General features: G+C 39.6%; 1 protein-coding gene across 25 annotated transcripts in view; it reads left to right on the plus strand.

Annotated features, from left to right (window-relative positions):
• Positions 1-24,730, plus strand: part of MCF2L (MCF.2 cell line derived transforming sequence like) — a 268,042-nt gene that overhangs the window by 141,685 nt on the left and 101,627 nt on the right. For all 25 annotated transcript variants that reach the window (XM_043535854.1, XM_043535846.1, XM_043535862.1 and 22 more), the window contains exons 2-3: positions 9,882-9,965; positions 22,545-22,659. In XM_043535854.1, coding sequence (XP_043391789.1) covers positions 9,890-9,965; positions 22,545-22,659 — 191 coding nt within the window. In that variant the 5' untranslated portion in view covers positions 9,882-9,889. The remainder of the gene's footprint in view (positions 1-9,881; positions 9,966-22,544; positions 22,660-24,730) is intronic.

The following is a 24,730-nucleotide window of genomic DNA, read 5'->3' on the forward strand; positions in this document are numbered from 1 at the left end:
GTTTTCAATCATGTTGGACTGGGTTCAGAAGGACCATAATAGTTTCCAAGAGTTGTACAAAAGAACCTGCCTTGAAAGCCAACCTGTTTCTCCCTTTATTTTTATTTAAAGTCTGTGTAAAGTAAAATACCACTGCATATTGCAACAGACTCCAAAGAGCCTGATCCAATTCCCATTGATTAAATGGGAATAGGATCTGACCCTAAACAAGGGAAAACAGATTATAAAATAGGATTATCTACAGATCCACCTGAATATTATTTTCAGCCTCTCCTCCTTGTTTAGCTGTGTTGTAAGAAAAGATTTTGCTTTCTCATATTAGAAAGCTGAACTTTCTCTTACCTGCAAAGAATTTGAGCTTGAGATGAAAAAGCACAGAGGCCTTTGTACCAATAGGTATAAATTCTAATGTAAGCACCTTCAATCCTTTCTTCAGATTTTTGTTGTTCTAGCTAAAGGTTTTGGCCTTCACAACATCCCCTGGCAATGAGTTCCACAGGTTGACTGTGCATTGTTGAAGTACTTCCTTTTGTCTCTGTTTTGTCACAACTACACCACTCGGGTGTGGATTTTTCACACTCTGAGCAATGCAGTTAAGCCAATTAGATTTCCTAGTGTAGACCTGGCCTTAGGCTCCAAGCCCCAGATCCTACAGACTTCTGCATAGGGCCTCCGTTCTGGTGCAGGGATCTGCACTATTATGTCTTCTGGCAGGACTGGTGCTCAAGGCACTCTCTGCATATATGCAGCATGGTTTATTTCACCTGAAATAGAATATTACTGATTTTAAGAAGAGTTCACTCTGTTTATGTGAGAGGACTGTTAGGTAATTTGATTCACCCTTTAAGATGACATCAGATAAAGATGAAGAGCTTTCCAGATGGCAAGCAGCTGTAAATTGCTAGCCATTAATGGGACCCATGGTCAGGACAAACTGAACAAAAGAACCATGCTGATGGAGTTGAAAAAAAAAAGTGTGAAGAGAGACCTTCCCTTGGCAGAGCTTTATCTCCCCAGTCTTTTTCAGTGTACTCGGCCTCTCCAGAGAGGGTTGAGATTTGCTTCTTTTCTTTTTTCCTCTTTTTCTTATACTGTGGCATGAGAAATAAAAGAAAAAAAAAAACATAAATTGATTAGTGGGTGGTCCCTTATCTCCTGGAGATATATCTTGACCTTTCCAGGTCTCTAACTGATCTGAGGGAAGAGAATTATTTATATATCCAGCTACAATCCCAGAAGGCCCTGCCAGAAACCCAGATTATAGTCCTAGCTGCCCTGGAGACAACTCCTGGCCTACCTTGCTGTTCTGGTCCTCTGTGTGAGGGAGGCAGCTGGAAGAGACATTTTGATCCACCCCATTGTGGGGGAGGGAGTCTTCAACTCCCCCCCACTCCACCTTTGGAATGTTGGTCCCCAGCCCTAAACCAGAGTCAGCAGTAGGATCACTCTCCTTACAATGCATATTTTTTCATGGTCTGTGTGTATATATAAAATCTGCTCACTGTACTTTCCACTTTATGCATCCGATGAAGTGAGCTGTAGCTCACGAAAGCTTATGCTCAAATAAATTGGTTAGTCTCTAAGGTGCCACAAGTCCTCCTTTTCTTTTTACACACTGTAAACTGAGACTACAGCATCCTTCCCCTCAGTGACTGCATCTTCTGTCCCAAAGGCATTGTTATTAGAATGGCTTGGGAGGGAGTGGCCTAGAAGTCCCCTCTCAAACCTTCAAAGGCCAACACACCCCAAGACAGGACTTCTGGCAGTTACTGTAGACCCCCTACTTTGTGGTAACCAAATGAGGCTTCCCAGACTCTGAGGGAGACACCTGTCTCTAGAATTTCTGGAGTAAAGCTTATAGTTAAAGGGGGGCGGGGGAGGGGGGTTTATAGCATTACGTTCCCTCTCCAGCACATATAGTCTAACTCGGCGACCTGTGACAAATAAATGCTTGCTTCTCAGTTGGCTCCAGAATTTTTTCTCTGTGTTGACATACCGTAAGTTTCGTTGAAAGATTCCTAAGTCTCTTGCGTACTTTTGAGAAGTTTTGAGAAGTTTTTTAAACATCTTTTAACTTTCTTGCTTTACCTGAAGTCAGAACTTGAACATATTGATCACCAATTGTTTTAATGTCCTCTTTTTAATGACAGGCCTAAACACCTAGGGCCAGATTTCCAAATGTGTGCTTAGCAGCTGAAGTGGGGGCTCGATTTTTTTCAAGAGGTCAGATCTTGCTTAGGCATCTACTTGAAGTGATCAGACTTTCAAATGAGCTCCGCACACAACAGGTCCCATTGTACTCAACGTCTGAGTGCCATGGGATCTGTTGGTTGCTTTGCTTATTTGAAACTCTGGTCTCTACCTCACTACCCCTACCTACCTTTTTCTCAGTGTGGGAAAGACAGGCTGGCCAGAAATCCTTCCTGTGATGTAATTCTCCACTTCCTGCTCCCGTTGCTAAATTTATGTTTATCTAAAGTTAAGCTTTGCAGGGCATTATGGTTTTGAAAATCAGTGACCACTATTAGAAAGGGCCGTGCTATGACCGAGGCGAGTGCAGTCAGCACTTTAATTCTGTTCAGTCACCGAGTCCCTTATGTATTTATTACATTTAGTACCTTTTCAAATATAGGGTTAGCAGATAAATATCCAGAACTGGGAATCTGATCTACAGCCCAAGGCTACTCTAAAGCTGATTTGTTTTTGGCAATCTTGATCATCATTTTTGTTTCGAGAATTGAACTTTCTTCTAGCTACAATAACTGCATCCCGGAGAGTCCTCCCTGATTGCTGTAAAAATCTGTTAGCTGAACCACAGGATTTGTTTTTACATCCCATCACATTTTAATTGATTATAAAAATAAGACAAAAGACCTGGGACTTCCCTTTCAGGGCTAGGATTGATGCTGTATTTGTGGGGGAAAGTACCTGGCCGTCTGGATGAGATCTGCCTCTCCTAAGGTGGAATCCTGAACCCATTGATATCTGTGGGAGTTCCCAATGACTTCCGTACATCCAGGTTTTTACCCCAAGCGTTTTGTCATTTTTATTGTGTTTGGTCTCCTGCTGGACTACATTACGGAGCTGAGATTTTGTGCTGCTGGGTGAAAAAAATGGATGTTACCAAACAGTACCATAATCTGATTCCTATTCTAATATAGCACAGACTTGATTGTGTTGCTGTACCGAAAACCTGAGGCAGCTTGTGGAGGTAGGATTCTGGCATGTGATGATGACGTTAGTTATTTTATTTTGCACTGCTGAATGTCCTCACTTCAGTTACCATGTTAATACAGCCAGAGGAGCGTCTGATTTTTGTGGGAAGAAAGTGCTGCAGCATCGTTTATTTGGTGTGCTTCTGTTGTGAACTGAGCCAGTTAGACTGAGATTTTCAGGTTGTTTTGTCCTCTGGTACTTTTTAAAAGTAATTTTACCGCTGTTTGATTCTGACTTTGGGCTGAAGAACTGTGCAACAGGACTATACTTTTGGATGGCAAGTAGAAATCACAGCTCTTTCTATATTGTTTTCTTTTCCAATGTCACAAATGACATTTTCTATTTTTTTACTCTCATAATTTTTGTATAATCTTCTCTGGTGGTCCTCTGATCTATAAGATACTTTGAACCATTCAGCATAGGTTTCTGTCGAGCTTTGCCTTTGCTTTTTACTGCTTTTTGGCCTTTGTTCTGGTGGTTCATTGCAGCATTTTCATGGGAGGGTATGAACACATCAGGAAGATCTGACATAAAACATTTAAAATAACTTCTGTTTACTCATTCAAACAATTGTCTAAACCAGTGGCTGTCAGCTTTTTCCATATTAGGATACCCGTTCCATTCATCAATATGGAATGGACAGGGTGGTCATAACCCCACGTGTCAAACTTAAAAAAAAAAAATTCTTGTTTTAGAAATTTTCTGTCTTTTTGACAACTAATTAGGCTTATGTTGATAATTCAGAGAACTGTACTCTAGCACATTTGTACAACACTTGATCGATTTTTTTTAGCCTTATATTTCATTCCATTTGAAGATCTCAATGTGCTTTACAAACATTAATTCCTCTGCATAACATCCATAAGAAGTACAATAGGCAAGTATTATAATCATTTAACAGATGAGGATACTGCGATACAAAGATGTGTGACCTTGGGAAATTCACAGCACTTATGTAGCAGAGGCAAGAATAGAAACCGAACATGCTCGTGCAGTCCTATGATTTAACCACAAGACCATCCGTCCTCATATGTCATGGTGGTTCTTGATTCTAAATTGATTGTTTATGATGATCACTGTTCCTCTTTATTCTGTATTTGAGTGTCTGTATTTGTCTCTTACGTTTCTTTCTTAAGATGGTCTTCTATTTTAAAGGGACTTTTTTCTTCTTGCTTAATTCATTTGTCACTGAGAATGGCTTCAGTATCCACTGTGAGGCTTCTAAATATTGACTTTGGTGAGTTACTAAAAATTGTCTCCATTTATTAACTTTGTTACTAATGAAATAACTTTTTAACCATTTCATCCTTGCCTTACAATTACTGGTCCCAATCCAGCAACCTCTATTCCTGCCTATAGTCCTATTGATGTCAATAGGGCTACTGGCATGAGGATGAACAGAGATGAAGGATTATGCCTACAGTGGCTATTCTATCTATCCTGTATGCTGTGTAACTTGACAGCATCTTTCTAGTGCAGGAGAACCAGAAAAGGAAACTGACTAGACACAAAACTGAACTTGATTAAGATAAAAACAATAGAATTTTATCTTACTGTCTGACTTCAGTGAAATGCAAAGCTTAGCGTATATTAAATTTAAAAAAAAAATCTTTCGAATAGTCTTAGGTTCAGATTCTGCAAGCCACTTCATGCAGCTGGGCCACTACACCCTCACTGACATCCTTGCCAGATTGGGGTCGAAGATGTTGTTAGTTACCCTCTAAACAATGTGCTTTTAAATTAAGTAATCTCGATAGCGTCCCTGTTACTTAGCAGTTTGTCCCATCATTTTAAGCCATATATTCACCACAGTCAGTCTTTGATCTGCTTGCTTTCTTTGTCAACTCTTTCATTCTCATTTACTAACTGCAGTTCACATGTCATATTTTGACGTATTGGACCATTCATTCAATCACATCTTAAGCACTCTGGAAGTGAGAACTCCCTCGTGCTTCCCTGGTATACAAGACAAAGATGAGGTGACTTTGGATATGTCTACACTGGAGCTGGAAGTGTAATTTCAAGCTTGAATAGACGTACCTGCACTAGCTCTGACTGAGCAAGCATGTTAAAAATAGAAGGGCGGCTGTGGCGGTGTGAGCATTGGGACGGTCTAGCCGCCCCGAGTACAATCCCATCTGAAATCCCAGGCACATACTCAGTTGAGGCCAGTTATGCATACACAACAGGTGACATGACAAAGCAGAGAACAAGATTTGTCACTCCTAAATATTTGCTTGGACACCAGGATTTACAGGGCTGATGGTCAGAAGAGCAGGCAATAGGAGAAAGCCATGGAGTGATTTATTTCTGCAGTGTTCCTATGGAAAGGCTTTTTTGAAAAGATATGCAAAATAGTTTTAGAAGACCTTCATATATCCTCATCCTCACCCTGTGTGTTTGGGTTTGTGGGGGGAGAAGGAGGAACAAGCAAGGAAAGAAGGGCTTCATCTGCTGGTTAAGTAGGATGCAATGGGAAACTGTTTTGAATGTTTTCGGAGTATGTAATTTGGTGGTATTGGTTTAACCAACTAAGGCTCTAATTCAGTGATGGGATTCAACATAGGCACTGATGTTTTGGTCTTGGCATCAGTGAAATTAGGCTGTCTTCTATTTTTTCTTAGGCTTCAAAGGCTGTTGTTTGGATGAAATTAAGAACGAGCAATCAAACTCCTTTATCTAATGCAAACAAGGGCACTAACAGGATTGTTCACATGTGGTGATCAATGTGCAATTGGGGGCATAAAAATGTTTCCCTGAATTTTATGAAAAATGATACCTTGAATGCTCAGTTGCATGCCTGACTGCTCAATTTGTCAAAAATTGGGCATGCAGAATCTTATTTTCAGTTTTACTAGGAGCTTAAATTTCTGTTATGAAAATATTTGTTTGTTCCTGCAGATGTTGGATACCTTACTGTGTTTGTGTATATTTTTGGAAAATGTAGGCTTTGAACCTGTAATTAGATCTGTATGGGCAAATTGGTTCACCTGCGCACATCTGTTTGCAGGGCCAGAATCGTAGGTTTTAAAATACGTGTAACATTGCGGATGGAATCTTCATTATGTTTCTGTTGTCCAGCAGTAAACTCCCCCTGCTTTTGTTAGACTGGATTTTTCTTCTCTGTGGGAGGGCTGATCATCCTAGACAGATCTTTCAAAAGAAATTAAAGAACTTAATTCAGTTATCTCCTGTACATATCAGACACTTGCATAACAGGAGGCCCCATAGCTAAATCATAGTTAACTGTTAAACATATCTTCTTGTGGATTTGAAAGTAAAATATGCAGAGGTCTTTTGGCCAACTAGAGGTTCACCAGTTACAGAAAGATTGTTTCAATCGCTGTGTGACCTTGAAAGAAGTTATCAGTGCTGCTTCTGCCAAGCTGCCAGAAAGAGAACAGTAAAGTTCTGTTTAATAAAATAAATTGCTACTTATCAGGAAGAAATGAAACTGATAATTTTTTGGCTACTCTTAAAAATAGCACTTCTCAGAATTCTGCTCGAGTGAGGTTCACTGAATTAAAAAATATTGCGTGCGTGCGCTCGCTCACGCGTGCTCTCGCGCGCTCTCTCTCTCTCTCTCTCTCTCTCTCTCTGTCTTCCACAGATTTCAGTCAGTCTGTTGTTGCTGTTTTGCCACTTTACTAGTCTTTAGGTCCACTTCTTAAGCATTTTTCTTTGGTGGCTGAGATAATTTTAATTTTCTACTCCACACTGTGCATGATCCAATTGTAAGAAGTAAATTCCAATGATCTATACAGGGTTTACTCTTCTGAAGAGAAATAACAAAAAATATCTCAAACGCTTACACATTTAACCAAAGGGAAATGCCAAGTTAGAACTGAAACTCCATCCTTACTTTGATTGATTAATCTAAGTATTAGGTATAATTAGAAACATGTGCTTTAATAAGGCACAAAGAAGTGCATTTTTGATTAAGTTCTTTAACTTTTTATTTTTTCTGTAGGTTTCAAATCTGCAAAAAGCATAGAAATTAATTGAAGGTTTTATGTTTTTGATCCCTTGGAATGATATTTTTAAATGTTCTCTTATGTTGGCATCAGTGCTATTTGAGCTCCGAAAACATCCAGGTGGTTAGCACTCTGTTAATTATGAACAGACAGATGACAATGAGCCATAGCTTTAAAATTTTAAATCAAAATTCCAAGTGTGTTTGGACTGGGATTTTGGTTTGAACCATTTATGTAACGATAAGGGTTAGCTGTGAATTTTGATGCAGCTCAAAACTTGATAAAGGTTGCAGATTCTTCAGATTTGGGGTGTTGGTACAGGCCCATTTCTCAGTTCAGATCATAAATCAAAAGAATGTTTAGAAAATCGGATCACTAATTTACATAAGCAGTTATCTCTAAAGTTACGCTTAAATACCATCCAATCCACAACAGATGACAGAATAGATGCATACTCAACATGTCTTTTAATTACCAGACTACTTGCAGTATATATTGCTCTTGTGAAAAATACTTCTCATTGTCCTATAGTTTTGCAGTGGTAGACTATGCGCCTTTCTCCATTAATGTTAGCTAAATACACCTCTATCCCGGTATAACGCAACCCGATATAACACAAATTCGGATATAATGCGGTAAAGCAGCGCTCTGGGGGGTGGGGCATCGCGCTCCAGCAGATCAGCATGTCTGGCTCCGACATGCTGCTCTGAGCCGCGTGTTAAGGGTGCTGGGCTGGGGCCGAGGGGTTGGATAAGGGGCAGAGGGTCTTGGTGGGCAGTCAGGGGAGAGGGAGCCGGGGGGGTTGGATGGTTCAGAGGTTCTGGGGGCAGGGCAGTCGGGATGGGAAATGGGGGGCATTGGATAGGGCGTGGGAGTCCCGAGGGTCCTGTCAGGGGGCCGGGGTGTGGATAGGGGTCGGAGCAGTCAGGGGACAGGGAGCAGGGGGGTTGGGTAGGAGGTGGGGTCCTGGGGAGGGGGTTGGATGGGTCAGGAGTTCTGAGAGGTCAGTCAGGGGGCGGGAAGTAGGTGGGGGTCAGATGGGGCAGGGCCAGGCTGTTCGGGGAGGCACAGCCTTCCCTACCCAGCAAGTTCGATATAACGCGGTTTCACCTATAACACGGTAAGATTTTTTGGCTCCCGAGGACCGTGTTCTATCGGGGTAGAGGTGTATGCCCAAATGTTATTTACGTAGCAAAAGCATACTCCAGGACTGGAAGCAGAAACAACAGGACAGTCTGAGTATAACTGGTTTTTATCCCCGCTCAACTCTTCTCTCCTGGCTTAGACATATCAGGAACCAAACATATTTGTGGACCCTGTCACAGTGAGCGTTCAATAACCTCAGGTAGTACTAGACTGGCACTATTCTATTTGATCAGATCTACATTTTAAAATGGATATTATCTATAATATTATTTAGGGATTTTAATTGACAATTCACTGTCACACATTCTCAGTTCTGTCTATCAGACTCAATCATGTGCTGGCACTAGTATTTCAATGCATATTAATGTGAGGGCAAAATGAAATATAGAAAGACCAAGTGGGTGTCAGACACATTTAAAAACAGGTGGATGAAAATGAGAAACAGTGGCACGATGGTCCAGAACAAAACAAGAACAATGCAGAGAAATACTTTCATACAATCACAGGAGCAACAATATTTAATTTTTAGATTATCTGAGAGAATGAGACCACAGCAGGAAGAAAGAAACCACAAATCTAAAACTGGGACAGCCACACTTCCTTGTCTGACAACCATATTTGAAGTTTTAGCTGTGGCAGGAAATTAAAGAATTGGTAAAGCTTGGTTATATTTGTCATTAAGCGAGCTAAAATAGTAGGTATTAAAATCCCATGCTTCCAGGAATAATTTGATCACTGAAGGTATCAGGAAATATATTCTTCCATGTTTATTATAGCTCAGTTAACCCAGGTGCATTACCTGTGGGGAAGGCTCCTTCCTCTGAAGTGTGTCTTACCCATCCGATATAAGTGCCAATCTTTGCCCTGCTATTTAGACACCGGACACCAGGCTAGATGGACCAATGGTCTGATTTGGTATAGTAAATCTTATGTTCCTATCATAAAGAATATACATTGTAAAACCTTTTATTATTCTTAAAAATATTCATTCAACTACATTTGGATTTAATGGCTAGTGTAGTGAGTGAAATTCTGAATGTACATGTTGCTTCTTCATGAAAACTTTTAGACATATTGAGAAGTCTGGAGATCCCTACATAATTTTATCCAACATTCTGACAAGGTTACTCTGTGTACATTACAGCAGGGTTTCAGGGAGATTTGACTACATATGAATAGCACCATTTTCTGCTTTTTAAAAAAATGAGCAGGTTGTAATGAAATTTGAGTTTGAACTTCAAGTGCAAAATCAGATTTACCTCTATCCCATAGTATAATCACATCAAAAAATATTGGACTCAACAGCCATCCAATCCTCCTTACTCTCAGCAAAGCTGTGTTACTTGTAATCATTTGTGAATGTATCAGTCCTGCTCCACATGGAAAACCAAATGATTGCTCTTGCCAGAAGACTGAATGACTTTCTTCAAACACGTGACAGGTGTTTCAAAATTTGAATAGCTCTATGTGTCACTGCTCTAGAACTGAGAGTTTGTGTGGACCGTGATTCTCTGTAAAATGACATAGCATTGTTTTTTGTTTCAGAAGAAATCATGCATCAGGATATCATTCCCCTCTGTGCTGCAGATATTGAAGACCAGTTAAAGAAGCAATTTGCTTATCTGTCAGGTAAAGACTGGAAAGTTCCTACTGTATCGATTGTTCAAATGTGCGGTTTCAGCTGTTGTTTCTATCCATACTTTCACATAGTCACTGAACACTATTATCAGGGCATCCATCATTTTGCGATCTGTATTTAGAATTATTCATAAAGATATGCAATTCTGGAATTTATCAAAAAAAAATTAAATGATTGACACTTGAATTATTTATATCATCTCTAGTAGTGCTAGCTGGTTGGCTTAGTGGGCAACACCACAATGCTCTATAGATCTGTAGATAAGGAGACCCAGGTCTGAGGCTAACCTCAGATAATCACACATGGGTCAGCAGGAGACGATAAAGTTGTAAAAAACTGAAGGAGGACATCAGGATTTAGCCTATTATATAGAGAACTTTGTGAACTGAGACTTGAAAAATTCTGTATTTGATTAGTCTTAACCAGTTACTAAAAGAGCTTTTTTAAAAAAAACAAAAAACCCTAAATATATATTAGATTATGTTGCAAACTTACTCATCTAGCGTGGGTCAAGAAAAAATTAGATTTTTTACCCTTTGACATGCAGAGAATGTAATTGTAAGTATACATGTCCCCAACGGATCACACTGAAAAAAATGCCCCATTAGTTTCTCCTTGCCCCACCCAGCTGCTCCCCCAACAGAGCTAGACTTCTTCCGCCTTTCTACCCATCTCTCAAACCACCCACACAATGTTGAAACTAGTCATTCCTTTCCCTCAAAAAAGGCCAATTCATTCCTAATCCCATCCTGTCCCCAAATCTCCCACCTTGTTATTAGCCAGCCATATGATTCTGCTTTCTCTGTGTCCATAAGGGTTCATTCCTAGACACTGCCTTCCCATTCTCCAACTATAAGAACATAAGAATGGCCATACTGGGTCAAACCAATGGTTCATCTAGCCCAGTATCCTGTCTTCCAGCAGTGGCCACTGCCAGGTGCTTAAGAGGGAATGAATAGAACATGTTTTGCTGAAGCCACGCCATATCAAGTAAGCCTGACCCCTTACTGAAACCACTGAGCAGGTCTCTACACAGAACTGAAATACAAAAGAGCGTTGACAATAGTCAGGACTCTGTTTCTGAGAAACTACTGACAGTGCAGTAAAATCATACCATAAATGTGCCATAATGCTTATTGAAAAACATAATTTCAACTACACATATATATTGAAATATCATACCATACAAAATGATGCGTCTAAATTAGCTGTTACCACTCAAGAAATAGATCTGGGAGTCGTCATCAGACAGTTCTGTGAAAATATCCACTCAGTGTGCAACGGCAGTCAAAAAAGCTAACACTGTGAGGAGACATTAAGAAAGGGATAAGATAACAAGACAGTAAATATAATGCCACTATATTAATCCATGGTATACCCATACCTTTAATACTGTGTGCAGTTCTGGTCACCCTATCTCAAAAAAAGATATGTTAGAAACCAAAAAGGTACAGAGAAGGGCAGCAAAAATGATTATGGGTATGGAACAGCTTCCACATGAAAGATTAAAAAGACTGGGATTTTTCAGCAGAGAAAAAATGACTAGAAGGGGATATGATACAGGTCTACAAAATCATGAACGGTGTGGAGAAAGTGAATAAGAAAGTGTTATTTACTCCTTCTCATAACACAAGAACCAGGGTGTCACTCAATGAAATTAAGAGGCAGCAGGTTTAGAACAAACTAGTGGAAGTACTCCTTCACACAGCGCACAGTCAATGGAACTTGTTGCCAGGGGATGTTGTGAAGGCCACAACTATAGCGGGATTCAAAAAAGAATTAGATAAGTTCCGGGAGGATAGGTCCGTCAATGGCTATTATCCAGGATGGTCAGGAACACTCCGCCTATCCCATGCTCTGGGTAGCCCTAGCCTCTGATTGCCAGAAGCTGGGAGTGGATGAGAGGGGGTGGTTCACTGTTTGATTGCCTGTTCTGCTCATTCCCTCTGGGGCACCTGGCACTGGCCACTGTTGAAAGACAGGGTACTGAGCTAGATGGACCATTGGTCTGACCCAATATGACAATTCTTACCTTCTTATGCCTATCCCAGTCTCTGTGGGAGTGAAGTTAGATTGGACTGGCAGCGGGTAGATAGACCCTGAGGTCCTTGGAAGGGGAGGTGCAGGCTCAACTGCTCCAGACCCTTCCCCCACTAGGCCAGCGCACATGGAGTTTTTGCCGAGGAGGAAAGGGGGACAGGAGAGGCAAGATTTCTCCATCAGTGCCTGCTTCCCAATGGCCAGATTGTGGGGGAAAGGAAAGCTGATTGGCTCCCCGAGTTTCCCCCATCCCCTTTCTGTACATAAAGCCCTTGTTGGTGTGCAGCAGCCATCTTGCTGGAGTTGCTGCCCTGCCCAATAATGGAGATATAGTTTGAACTGCAGTTAGCACCTCCTTTCCATTAAAATGAATAAAGTTGTGGCCTTTCTCTGCAGAAACAGAGATGGATATGTTTCATTCTCCTGTGTGTCCTGATCTATGCAGTGCGTTGCTCAGTACGGGAGCATTAAATCTCATTGTGTTCATCGTTGCTCATTAGTTATAATGACTGTTTCCTTTCTATTGTACGGGCTGAACTTGAGGTTTATTTCTTCTGTGATGCTGATCATTTTTTTTAGGCTTTGTCTACACTGCGCACCTTTTAACAACCCGGCTGTGCCGCTACAGCCATGCCACTAAAAGTTGTGCAGTGTAGCCGCTGTTTGTGGGCAGGAGAGAGCTCTCCCACTGACCAAAAACTTCCATCCCGAATGAGCAGCGGTAGCTTTGTTGGCAGGAGAGTGATCGTGCCAACAAAGCGCTGTTCACACCAGCGCTTTTCGTCACCAAAACGTTTGTCTTTCGGGGGGGGTTAACACCTCTGAATGACAAAAGTTTTGTCGTTCATTTGCCAGCGTAGAGAGAGCCTTAATGTCTGGGGAAAAATAAGCGGAGGTATTTTGTCTTAAAGTAAAGACGTACTCGATATTGGAGGGGCAGGTTGGAAGTGAAGGACCCTCTGGTATTTAATGTAAAATTCTCTTGTCACGTGTGAGGTCTGTGATGCTCCAAGGGCTTGTCCTACACTTAAAACTAAACTACAGTGTCACCGCTGCGCCATTGTGGTGGTGCTGCTGTAGCACTTCAGCATAGACCATACCTAGGTTCTCCCATTGCTGTAGTTAGTCCATCTCCCCGAGGGGCAGTAGCTCGGACTATAGACGAATTCTTCCATCAGCTTAGTGCTGTCTGTGCGGGGACTTAGGTCTTCTTAATAATACTACTCCGGGTGTGGATTTTTCACACCCCTTAGCAGCATAGTTAGGGCCCTACCAAATTCGTGGTCCATTTTGGTCAATTTCACAGACATAAGATTTTAAAAATCAATAATTTCATGATTTCAGCTATTTAAATCTGAAATTTCATGGTGGTGTAATTGTAGGGGTTATGACCCATAAAGGAGTTGTGGGGGGGCCACAAGGTTATTGTGGGGGTAGTTGTGGTACTGCCACCCTTACCTCTTTGCTGCTGCTGGAGGCGGCACTGCCTTCAGAGCTGGGATCTCTGCTCCGAAGGCAGCCCCACCAGCAGCAGCACCCAAGTAAGGGTGGCATGGTATGGTATTGCCACCCTTATTTCTTCACTGCCGCTGGCAGGGCGCTGCCTTCAGATCCGGGTGCCCAGCCAACAGCCACTGCTCTCCAGCCGCCCAGCTCTGAAGGCAGCACAGAAGTAAGGGTGACAATACCACAACTCCCCTAAAATAACCTTGTGACACCCCCCCCCCCCGCAACTCCCTTTTGGGTCAGGACCCCCAATTTGAGAAATGCTGGTCTCCCCTGTGAAATCTGTACAGTATTGGGTAAAAGCACACACAAGATCAGATTTCACAGGGGGAGACCAGATTTCACTGTCTGTGACACGTTCTTCATGGCCGTGAATTTGGTAGGGCCCTAAACATATTTATGCCGACCTAATTTTCAAGTGTAGACCCAGCCTAAGTTTCTGTTTCCTAAGTAGGGGCAAAAAAAAAATGCTTATGATCATGTTATGTAAGAAACAGTCTTACTAGATAACTGCAAGAAGGATTTACTACTTTTTTCCAACTGCCATGAGTTAAACCTATTATGAATAGAATAGATGTAATCCAATTGAATGCAATTTAAGATTCCTTAGCGCCCTCCCCCCGGCCCCAAGATTACTTTTCACACAGCCACAAGCATCTTCAGCACTCATTATGTCTACGGTGCAGTAGAGCTGAATAAGAGCAGCCATTTCTCATTCCAGTTTATTGAATTTGTACTTAACCCCTCGATCTATTATGAGTAGATGTTTTTGTTTTAAAAGCTAGTGCAGCTGTTTAATGATGGGTTGTGAGCATTATTTACCTTTTTTGTTGCAGTTTATCATTCTAGTGCAATTTGACTTTTTAATGCATTGTGTCTATTTTTGCACTCCATATTTATCCTAGTGTTCATATTAGTGTGCTAATAGTTAACTTTCAGTGCTTTCCGATACAGTGTTGCTATGGGTTCTGGGAACACAAGAGCAGTGTTTAATATTCTGTCACTGAAGTTATGTAACAGCTTACTCACACTTGCATTGTGACTTTGCTGCTATGCTGTTTAGGATATTTATTTTTGTCTTGGGAGTGCTGGGATTTTTTTTAATACTTGTTTGATCTTGTAATATAAAATAAATTACAATTGAGGAAAGTATATAGATTTAAGAATATTTTTATTAAATAATTTCCCTTTAAGAGCTTTTAGGCTTGGTGCATTATTTATTGCCTTAGGTAGATACGCTTAAAATGTAGCAAAAAAAGCAGTGCTGCATATTGTTGAATATGCAGTATTTTCTCTAATAAAATATATTATTTATTTAGCTCTGTGAAATACTTGTCCGAATGTAGGACTGTAACAGGAAGTCACTGAACCTCAGCACAAAGCCCTATCTACCCCTTATGAGTAGAGACCACGGCCTTTTCCAAACCTCTTCTTGTGATCGTGGATACCTCTGGATCAGTTAACTCTGTTGCCTCTTTTTCCCTTAAGGGTAACAATTCTTTCATTTTCTGGGGTAGGCAGACAGCATTTCTCTCCCTATGTCAATAGCCCCAGCCAAGTTATACTTGAAATTAAACAAAATACTTTGTATTTAAGAAATAGAGAAATGAAATAGTAAAACTAAGAAAAGCTTTTAAACGTAACCCTATTTAGTCACAAGCTTTGAAAAATCATACTAGTACAGACTGAGTTTAAAGACTGTAGCTGTTGCTCTTAGTATGCAGACATTCGTTCCACCTAATCTATGGGTAGCAGTCCGTCCAAACTCCAGTTTAGCTCAAGACGGGTCCAAGTGATCCATTTATGTAGCAAGTTCATGCCCACACCCTCCTTCCCCACAATTAAAATGTTGTTCCTTGACATGTCCCTTTATTTTTCCGTTTACTCATGTTCTCTCTACAGAAGAACTTTTCTTGTTTTGGAAAGCATGTAATATTTTCATTAGAATGTTCAGACATTCGGCCAGCTGTTCCTCTCAGACATCAGTTTGAATAACTCACTCCCTATAGCGGTATTTTTCTTTTACTTCACTGTCTCTTCTATTTTACTTGGTATTTTACTCTATTTTTTTATCTTTGTTACTCTTTGATACACAATCTTCTAATTTCCTTCTGTGCTTCAAAGAGTTCTCTCGAGCCTTTGTTACCTTTTCCAAGGACATTCTCTCCCTCTGTGGGTGATAAACACCTTGCTAGGGCTTTGTTCATTAGCACTTCATGTTATTTTCTCACTCAGATACTTGCTCAGATTTTTTTTCTCCCCTGAGTGAGAAGTTGCCATATTTCCTTTATATTCACACTTAAACTTCCTGCAGTTGTTTATGCACAGGTACGTTATAATAGAATATAGATGAGTAAGAATAGACAGACAAGTGTATCTTATAAAAATATTATCTGCACAAATTAATTGTCACAAGCACCTTGAATATCATAAAACATGATAAAATACAAATGACTTCTGGCCACCACAAATAGTGAACCACTCATTCCAGCTGCCTTTTCTATGTCTCGTTCTCTAGTACAACATATAATGTCAAACAAAATGTAGATTAGATAATAATGGTAAGAGATTCACTATCTCCTTTAACATAACTGTTTTATAATACACATTTACACCTTTGTTTGTAATTCCCATATTACCTGCCTTTTCTGATAATTATGAATACTTTTTGCAATTACAACTTGAAAATTCACCAGCAGAAATTGTAATAAAAGATATTACTTCCCCACCTTGTCCCGCTAATATCCTACAACAACACTAAACAGATCTCACCAGCTGGGGATTCCCTTACCATGGTGGAGTCCTGAGCAGATGTACAGCTATGCCGCCCCCATTGCAGCCCCAGGATAAGGAGGGGGTGTAAAGCTCTGCTGTGCTCTGGCAGTTCTTGGCTGGTGGACAGTCCCTCGTGGGGCCCTGTCCTGCCAGCATAAATTAGTCCTCATAGAACTGGCCACCAGATCAGCAACTGGCTCCTTTGCCCCAACTAGCTGCAGACAGAAGGTGCACTGTAGAGAACCTGTGCCCTTATTTTCATGTTCTTTGTAGTCTCTTATGACTCCCCTGAACAGAAGGAAAAGGTGCTTTACAAATTACAGGAAATGACCCCAAACTACTTATTAAGCCTCTACCTGGTGGGAGGCATAACTGATTTATAGCTGTAGGGTTCTCTACATTTGATTCTCTTTGATTTTGTTCTTCTTTTGTCTGTTAAAGTAGACAAAACCCCCATTGAACGTGTAGCCGTGTTGAACCTGTTTTATAGTATATGCTTTCAACAAAATAAAAAATATAGTATGTTAAACCCTCAGCAAAAGAGACACTAGAAACTACATGCGTGCAGACTAGCCAGAGCAACCTTAAATTTTGGAATTTTGTGCTTTGATTTAACAGTTTTGATATTGTATTAATGCTAGTGCTTTGTATTAAATTAATCTTGTTTTCGAGGGGGGAACAGAATGAATCTAAAACTTAGAGGTCATCTTGGATATCTTACAGCTTCTGGTGGTTTTCAGAAACCAGACAGGTGTATAAGTTATTAAGATGAAATTTTGATGAGCAAAGTCAGGAATTAAACAAATCTATCGATAGATAGATATAGTATACCAGGTTCTCAGGTGGCGTAAATTGGTATAATTCCTTTGACCAAAATGGAGCTGAAATGCCCAAACTGAGGATCTTGATCAATATGTTGTGGGGCGGGAGGAAGGGGAGGTTAAATCCACATTGTCAGTGGGACAGCTGTTACCACTTTCCTTGCATTGTTCCAGCTGCAGACCAGAGTTTTAAAATTTTAAAATAAAAAGTTAAAGTACTAAACTTACTTTTGGTGCCATACCCAATTTTTTTTAAATGGATTATTTGGCCAAAAGGCATTAGATTTCAAATACATTCGCAAATTTGGCTAAATTGTAATCCAGTATAGTTTGTAACTACAGATACTTTTGAATCCCTCTGGATTAAATGCAACCTAAGAAACAACACCAATATGTGTAAAACTTCTTTCTTGTTCCAAAACAAATGTTTCAATATGTTTTTCTTCTCTGATCTTTTTGCTGTATAAGGAAAGCAATATAATGAATAAGAATAATGAAGATTTTAATCAACTCATACAGTTAAAATTGTTCACGAGTATGTTGAGTACTTCTGTTAATAAGTCAATTTTTTTCATCATAGAAAATGGAAATTCCAAATCAGGAGGAGGCTTATTTCCAAACACTGTGTCTTCAAGCTTGCATTGACTTAGGAGTTAATCACATGAGTCCCAAGTGCTTGATTCTTCCATTCCTCTGTATGGAGTGATGCCAATACAGCCAAATTAGGGCTTTTAAACTACTGCTCTAGATTTGGGCCACTTAAGCATGCTAATATTTTTGGGTTTTGTCTACTTATATCAATCAATGGAAAGACACCATCCATTTTTTGAAAATCTGAATATCAGTTACAACTTCCCACCATGGATTTAGATCTGTGGAGCCCTGTCCTTACTCCTTTTAAATAATATCATTTGCTTTCTAATTACCCCCTTGCCATATCATGTCCATTACCCTTCCTGACCAAAAGGACTGGAAAAAGTGCTTTTGAGAATCCATCAGTACCATCCCTTACTCAAGTGGAATGGTCACTACCGAACGTTGCACAGCTGCCCTCCATCTTTCTCCTATCATTTCACCAAAAAATCTGAGACATCTTCTTCACTATTCCCAAACCCTTCTAGTCCTAAGAAGAAGAATCTGTGTGCAGCTTATCTGTTTGGGGGCGTTTTTCTTTCTGTAAAATGATTTTTGATGCTAGCCTATGCTGCTCTTCTGCTATGACTGAATCGACAAGTGTATTAATCAACAATTTAAGCAGAGAATTCTTCTTTACTTGAAGTCTTTTATTCATTTTACTGGAGTGCAGGTAATTCCGTCACTTTGTGATTTCACGTTAGCACCATACTGAAATGAAAACGTTATTAATCATTTCTTGTTTGAGATTGTACATCAGATAATTGATGGCAACACGCTTGGATACCATTGTCTAAGAACCTGAATAGAGCAGAGCGTCATGAAGTCTTAGTTTGCTATGTCTATATCCACCCTACAAGTCCTTCTGTAACCACGCTTCTCCCATGACATTTGCAAACCCTCATCCTCCTTTCATGAAGTGTTGCATTACAGAAAATAAAATAAAAGTAGAACTTCAGTATGTGTAGAAAACACCACCACTTTGTCACCCATATGTTGTCTGTTTGGATTTTAAATTTTTCAAGGAAAGGACCTTGTCTTTACACTTATCTGAAAAAAGAAAAGGAGGACTTGTGGCACCTTAGAGACTAACCAATTTATTTGAGCATGAGCTTTCGTGAGCTACAGCTCACTTCATCGGATGCATACTGTGGAAATTGCAGAAGACATTATATACACAGACACCATGAAACAATACCTATGCACAGTATGCAAGTCCTCCTTTTCTTTTTGCGAATACAGACTAACACGGCTGTTACTCTGAAACTTATCTGAAAGGTGCTCAGCATGATTTTCGGTAGTATATCAACAATGAGAGAGACTGGGATTTTCAAATGAGTCCAAAGGAATTAGGCACCAAACTCCCATTGGATATGGGTGTCTAGCTCTTGTGGCCTCTGTTAAAATTCCCAGCCCTGGTGTACCGTAGTTCTCTAGTGAAACAGTTATCTATTTATTTTTATTTAAATAATTAAAACATGCCTATACAAAGCTCATGGTGCTTTTGTGCATAATTAATATTAAAACTTAACTCCCCAGTATTATTAAAATGGTCAAACAGGAACTCTGCCTGCCAGCCACCTACAAAAAAAAAATCCTTTCTACCCCTTTGTTGCTGCAGGAAATATAACCTCAATTTTCTCTAAAAAACCTATCAGATGTTGTATGCAGCCGGCCTAGAAGATTATCAAATTCAAGCCACTTCAGACTGAGGAGGAAGAGCAGGGTCCTGAGTCCCAGAGCCCTCGCAGAGAACGCTCTGCCGGCAGACCCCTCTCTTTTAAAACAAGAGGGATCCGACTCAAGCACCACAGCTGGCTGCAGCTGGGTCAGTGTGTCACAAAGAGAGAGGCTGTCCCTCAGATAGGCAGGTCCAGGCAGGCTCGATTGGCAATTGAGGAATTGGTTTCCATTAAAAATTGTTAATAGTTGAAAGAACAGGAGTACTTGTGGCACCTTAGAGACTAACAAATTTATTTGAGCATAAGCTTTCTTGAGCTACAGCTCACTTCATCGGATGCATAGCTCATGAAAGCTTATGCTCAAATAAATTTGTTAGTCTCTAAGGTGCCACAAGTACTCCTTTTCTTTTTGCGAATACAGACTAGCACAGCTGCTCCTCTGAAAGCTGTTAATAGTTGAGAAATCTAGGACTTTCAGGCTTATAAATGGAAGGGGGACAAATGTATTCTTATCTTTTTGACATTTTGCTTTTATCCTTCATATACATCAGAAATGAAAAAAATCTCAAAAGTCAGCTGCTGAAAATGTGAGGCTACTTCTACAGAATATTCCTCTGTTGTTTTTTCCCAGTCTGTTAATCCCTTGGGAAACTGTTGTAACATCTCATAGATTTTAGGGAGTTGCACTGGCATAAAACTGGAGTTATGCAGCAGTGAATCAGGCCCCAAAGATCTAAATTGTAACTAGCTTCAATAGAATGGGCTGTTTTTATGAATCAAGATTGTTCATGAGAGTAATAACTCTTGCAGATTCAAATCCCAGTGTTGGGAGTTACCTATAGGTAAATTGAAAAGGTCCGGGAAATGTTATCTGCCTTTTCTTCATATACATAAGATCATGATGTTCTGTACTCACCTAACCTAAATAGGAGTTGGTTCATGAGGATGCTTTCAGGCACGTGCAATTAACAAAATATTCATAAACACAAGTTAAGACTTATTAAAAGGTAGATGAATTTATGCCTCATTCATAAGCAGCTTCGCACAAAGAATCAAGATCTATGGAACATCAACATTTAAAAAAAAAATTACCCCAGAAAAATATATGGCATACAAATAATAATTAGTACTTCAAGTCAAATGACTCCAAAATTGTTTCCTGCAGGAGGGCCCTGAAGCAGAATATCATTTAATCACATGCCTAGCTTTAAGCATGTGGTGATGTGTTGCTAGATAAATATTAGTGTTACAGTAAACTGATAGTTTTAAACTTTAAAACATATATTGCAACCACATTACTCTTTTTTTATGTTTGTTTGTTTGCTTGTTTGCTTATGTTCCAGGTTTCTGGCTTTCTGATTTGTAGAAATTAATTGAGGCAAAGCAAACAGCCAAGAGGAATACCACAGGCTATTTATAGTGGATATCTATTTAAAACTGCTACATTTCAGACTTTGGAAAGAAGACCCTCCTATAGTGAAAAAATATATTCTAGAGAAACCCAAACACTTACAGAGTTTAGGATTCTCTGAGATGTAGAAATAAAAATTATTTTGAATAGGAAGAATATTTTTACTAAAACTAATAGAGGAAAATATTTGCTCACTGGGAAGGGAAAAACGAAAAGAGATTAAGATCATCAAAACTGACCTTGACCTATGTTTTTTTTTGAATATTTATATGGTTAAAATTAACTTTCATATGCTAATGCTTGGCTGTGTCATAAAGGGTATGCTGCGAAGCCATGCTATTTGCACAGAAGTTATCATTTTTCCTCTTGGAATGCATCCTGGATGATTCATTTTTAATACAATTTACATTCAGGAGTTTTACAGAGATATCACTGTGTTGCATGAAAGTAAGCTGACCATAGTAACACAAAGTAATCAGAGTAACACACACAGAGTAGTGATATATACGCTTTTCTGATTACGGATGTTTTGGAGCGAAAAGTTTATTTTTTATCAAAATAACTCTATGAATGTAGATATTTCTTTCTGAGTTAAAGTCAGGTGCACATAAGTTGTTTCTTGTATAATCCTAAATTTACAGCAACGTTATAATTGTTGTTGTTATTATTGTTTATATTAATAATGTTTAGAAATAATATTATAGCTAATTTATTCACAGTTGTCAGCTGTGAGGTTGAGACAGAATTTCCCCAGGATATTGGCAGGGACCTTATTGATTGTTTTGTTCTCTACTCCTTTTGTAGCATTGAGCAGGGATAATCTTTTAGGATTAGGTGGGTCTGTCCCACACTATTAACTTTGTGCAGTTGCAGAGGGTTAGAGAACCTTGGCCCTTCTTTTATATATTAATTAATCATATTTGTAACTGCATATAGTGACATATTTAAAAATAGTTATCTATAAAATCTGTGGGAAATACATTTTAAACTATTTCACTTCCCCTTTTCTTAATTTAGATTCTTTGTAGTGCTGGACAAATCACAAAAGGTTCAAATAAACACTCAGAAGCTCAGATGTTTAATTATGCTTTATCTCTTCCACTTCGGTCTGCAGAATTGGACAGGAAATCTCACCAGAAACAGACTCTTGTTGTTCTGCCACTTCTTCCAGACAAGAGTGGAAACTGGAAGTGTAGAAGCCTTGCAAAAATAAAACGCGGCAGGGGGAATTACATGAGCGTTTTCAACCCTGTGAAAGGTTTGGCTCAGCTCTGAGTGAAGGTTCCAACTGACTTTAGTTTGGGTGGTTTTGTTTTGAATTGATAGGTTTTATTTTAAATCATTTGTCCATTTCTCATTTTATGTGGAGTATCTTTGCATTCAGGTAAAGTAAATTGTATGCAAGGCGCAGAGCCATCTGGTGTTAAAACCAGTTCACAAAGGGAACAAAGACACTTTACCCTTTTATTTAAAAAAAAAAAAAAAAAAAAAAACCAAAACAACAAGTTGGAAGTACTCGATATGGTGGATTATATTTCCTAAATTGTACTTGACAACTAGATTACTCAGAGTAAATATTCCCATTTCTGAGGACTACATAACAATTATTTTAAAAAAAATAATCAATAATTGGTTTGCCAGGAAATATTAACTACATAAGCTGATTAATTACATATGTATACTTTTGCTTATGCTTTTTAGGTGGTAGAGGGGAAGATGGTTGCCCTGTTATCACATTCCCAGACTACCCAGCTTTCAGCGAGATCCCAGAGAAAGAGTTTCAGAATGTCCTGACATATCTAACTAGCATTCCAAGGTAGGTGCTTGTTGTGCCAGAGAAAACAGCAATGGTTATCAAATATGTTTACGTTCAGTCACCTGTGTCATACAGGTTGCAAAGTTCAGACTCTGTGACCAATTATATGGAGAAAAGAAACAATACAATTTGTCTTATGATGAATTATAGTCATTAAGAGTTTTTATTGGTAATATAGCTCGATACGAAAGTTAAGAGGTAGTATTTATACTTCACCGGCACGTCAGAGAAAATAATTCTCTGCTGCAAGCAAATGCAGTTTTTGAGCTATGCCCCTCTATTCTGTGAAAAGAATTGGCTGGGTCCTGTTGTTTCACTGCATTCTCAGTTTCATTAAAAATGTACACATGCTTGGGGCAACATCTCATTCTTGTTAACAAAACCAAACCTGGAAAAGCCTGCATTATTCTGTGGGATCATCTGTCTCCCTTCTGGACTTTTGAGGATTCCCTGTTGCACCAGTCACTATTTTACACCCTGTTACCTTGTTGAGGCCCCGCAATGGAACAGCAGCCTTCCAGCCAAGGAAACTCTGGGCAGGACACCCCTCAGAGCATGAGAATACTACTTAGTTATTCCCAACTTCTTCTACTGATCAGTGTGCATATTCTCTTTTTTCCCCCAGCAGCTGAGCACACTATCTTTGCAGAACTTTCATCTCCTTCTGGTTGTGGTGCACAAAAATTGGCCAAGCAATTTACCATGGTTCTTTTACATAACAATGTGGTGCATTTTATTAAGCCAGTGGGCCAGCCCACAGAAACCATGTTTTACTGTCAGCTTATTGTGGAATCAAGATGATTCCAATTTTTCTGACCTCCAGAATGAGAGAAACGCATTTTATTTTATAATATTCTTTTAAATTCTAAAATCATCTTTGTTGCCAAATATATCCCCCTATTCTCAACCACTGGTTTTGCAAGGGTCAGATGTAGGAATTGACTCTTTACTTGATCAACATGAGGTCTCTTAATAATGGATAGGTTCTTTGTGTGCAGAGACTACTGCCTATCATGTTGACCAACATTTGTCTTATTGTTGACTTGTACTCCTCCATCCGTCTATGTCCATCTTTCATCTTTTTTCCTATACTTAGATGGCCCCTGTCTGAAGGGGCTTACTATCTTTTTGCTCTATGTTTGCAAAGCACATAACACAGTGGGGTCATGGTCTATGACAACGTCCCTAGGCACTACAATAATACAAATTATAAATAATAATAAATCAATAATAGGGTAGAATGCATTTGTCATAAATATAAAGGGAAGGGTAAACACCTTTAAAATCCCTCCTGGCCAGAGGAAAAACCCTTCATCTGTAAAGGGTTAAGAAGCTAGGATAACCTTGCTGGCACCTGACCAAAATGACCAATGAGGAGACAAGATACTTTCAAAAGCTGGGGGGAGGGAGAAACAAAGCCTCTCTCTCTCCGTCTGTGTGATGCTTTTGCCGGGAACAGAACAGGAATAGAGTCTTTGAACTTAGTAAGTAATCTAGCTAGATATGCGTTAGATTTTGTTTTGTTTAAATGGCTGAGAAAATAAGCTGTGCTGAATGGAATGTAGAGTCCTGTTTTTGTGTCTTTTTGTAACTTAAGGTTTTGCCTAGGGGGATTCTCTATGTTCTGAATCTAATTACCCTGTAAGGTATTTACCATCCCGATTTTACAGAGGTGATTCTTTTACTTCAATTAGAATTCTTCTTTTAAGAATCTGATTGCTTTTTCATTGTTCTTAAGATCCAAAGGTTTGGGTCTGTGTTCACCTGTACCAATTGGTGAGGATTCTTATCAAGCCTTCCCCAGGAAAGGGCGTGTAGGGCTTGGGAGGATTTTGGGGGGAAAGACATTTCCAAATGGGCTCTTTCCCAGTTATGTATCTGTTAGATGTTTGGTGGTGGCAGCGATAAAGTCCAAGGGCAAAAAGTAAAATAGTTTGTACCTTGGGAAAGTTTTAACCTAAGCTGGTAAAAAATAAGCTTAGGAGGTTTTCATGCAGGTCCCCACATCTGTACCCTAGAGTTCAGAGTGGGGAAGGAACCTTGACAGCATTACAAATATTTGGTCAACATA

The sequence above is a fragment of the Chelonia mydas genome, chromosome 1 (assembly GCF_015237465.2).
Source record: "Chelonia mydas isolate rCheMyd1 chromosome 1, rCheMyd1.pri.v2, whole genome shotgun sequence".
NCBI lineage: Eukaryota > Metazoa > Chordata > Testudines > Cheloniidae > Chelonia > Chelonia mydas.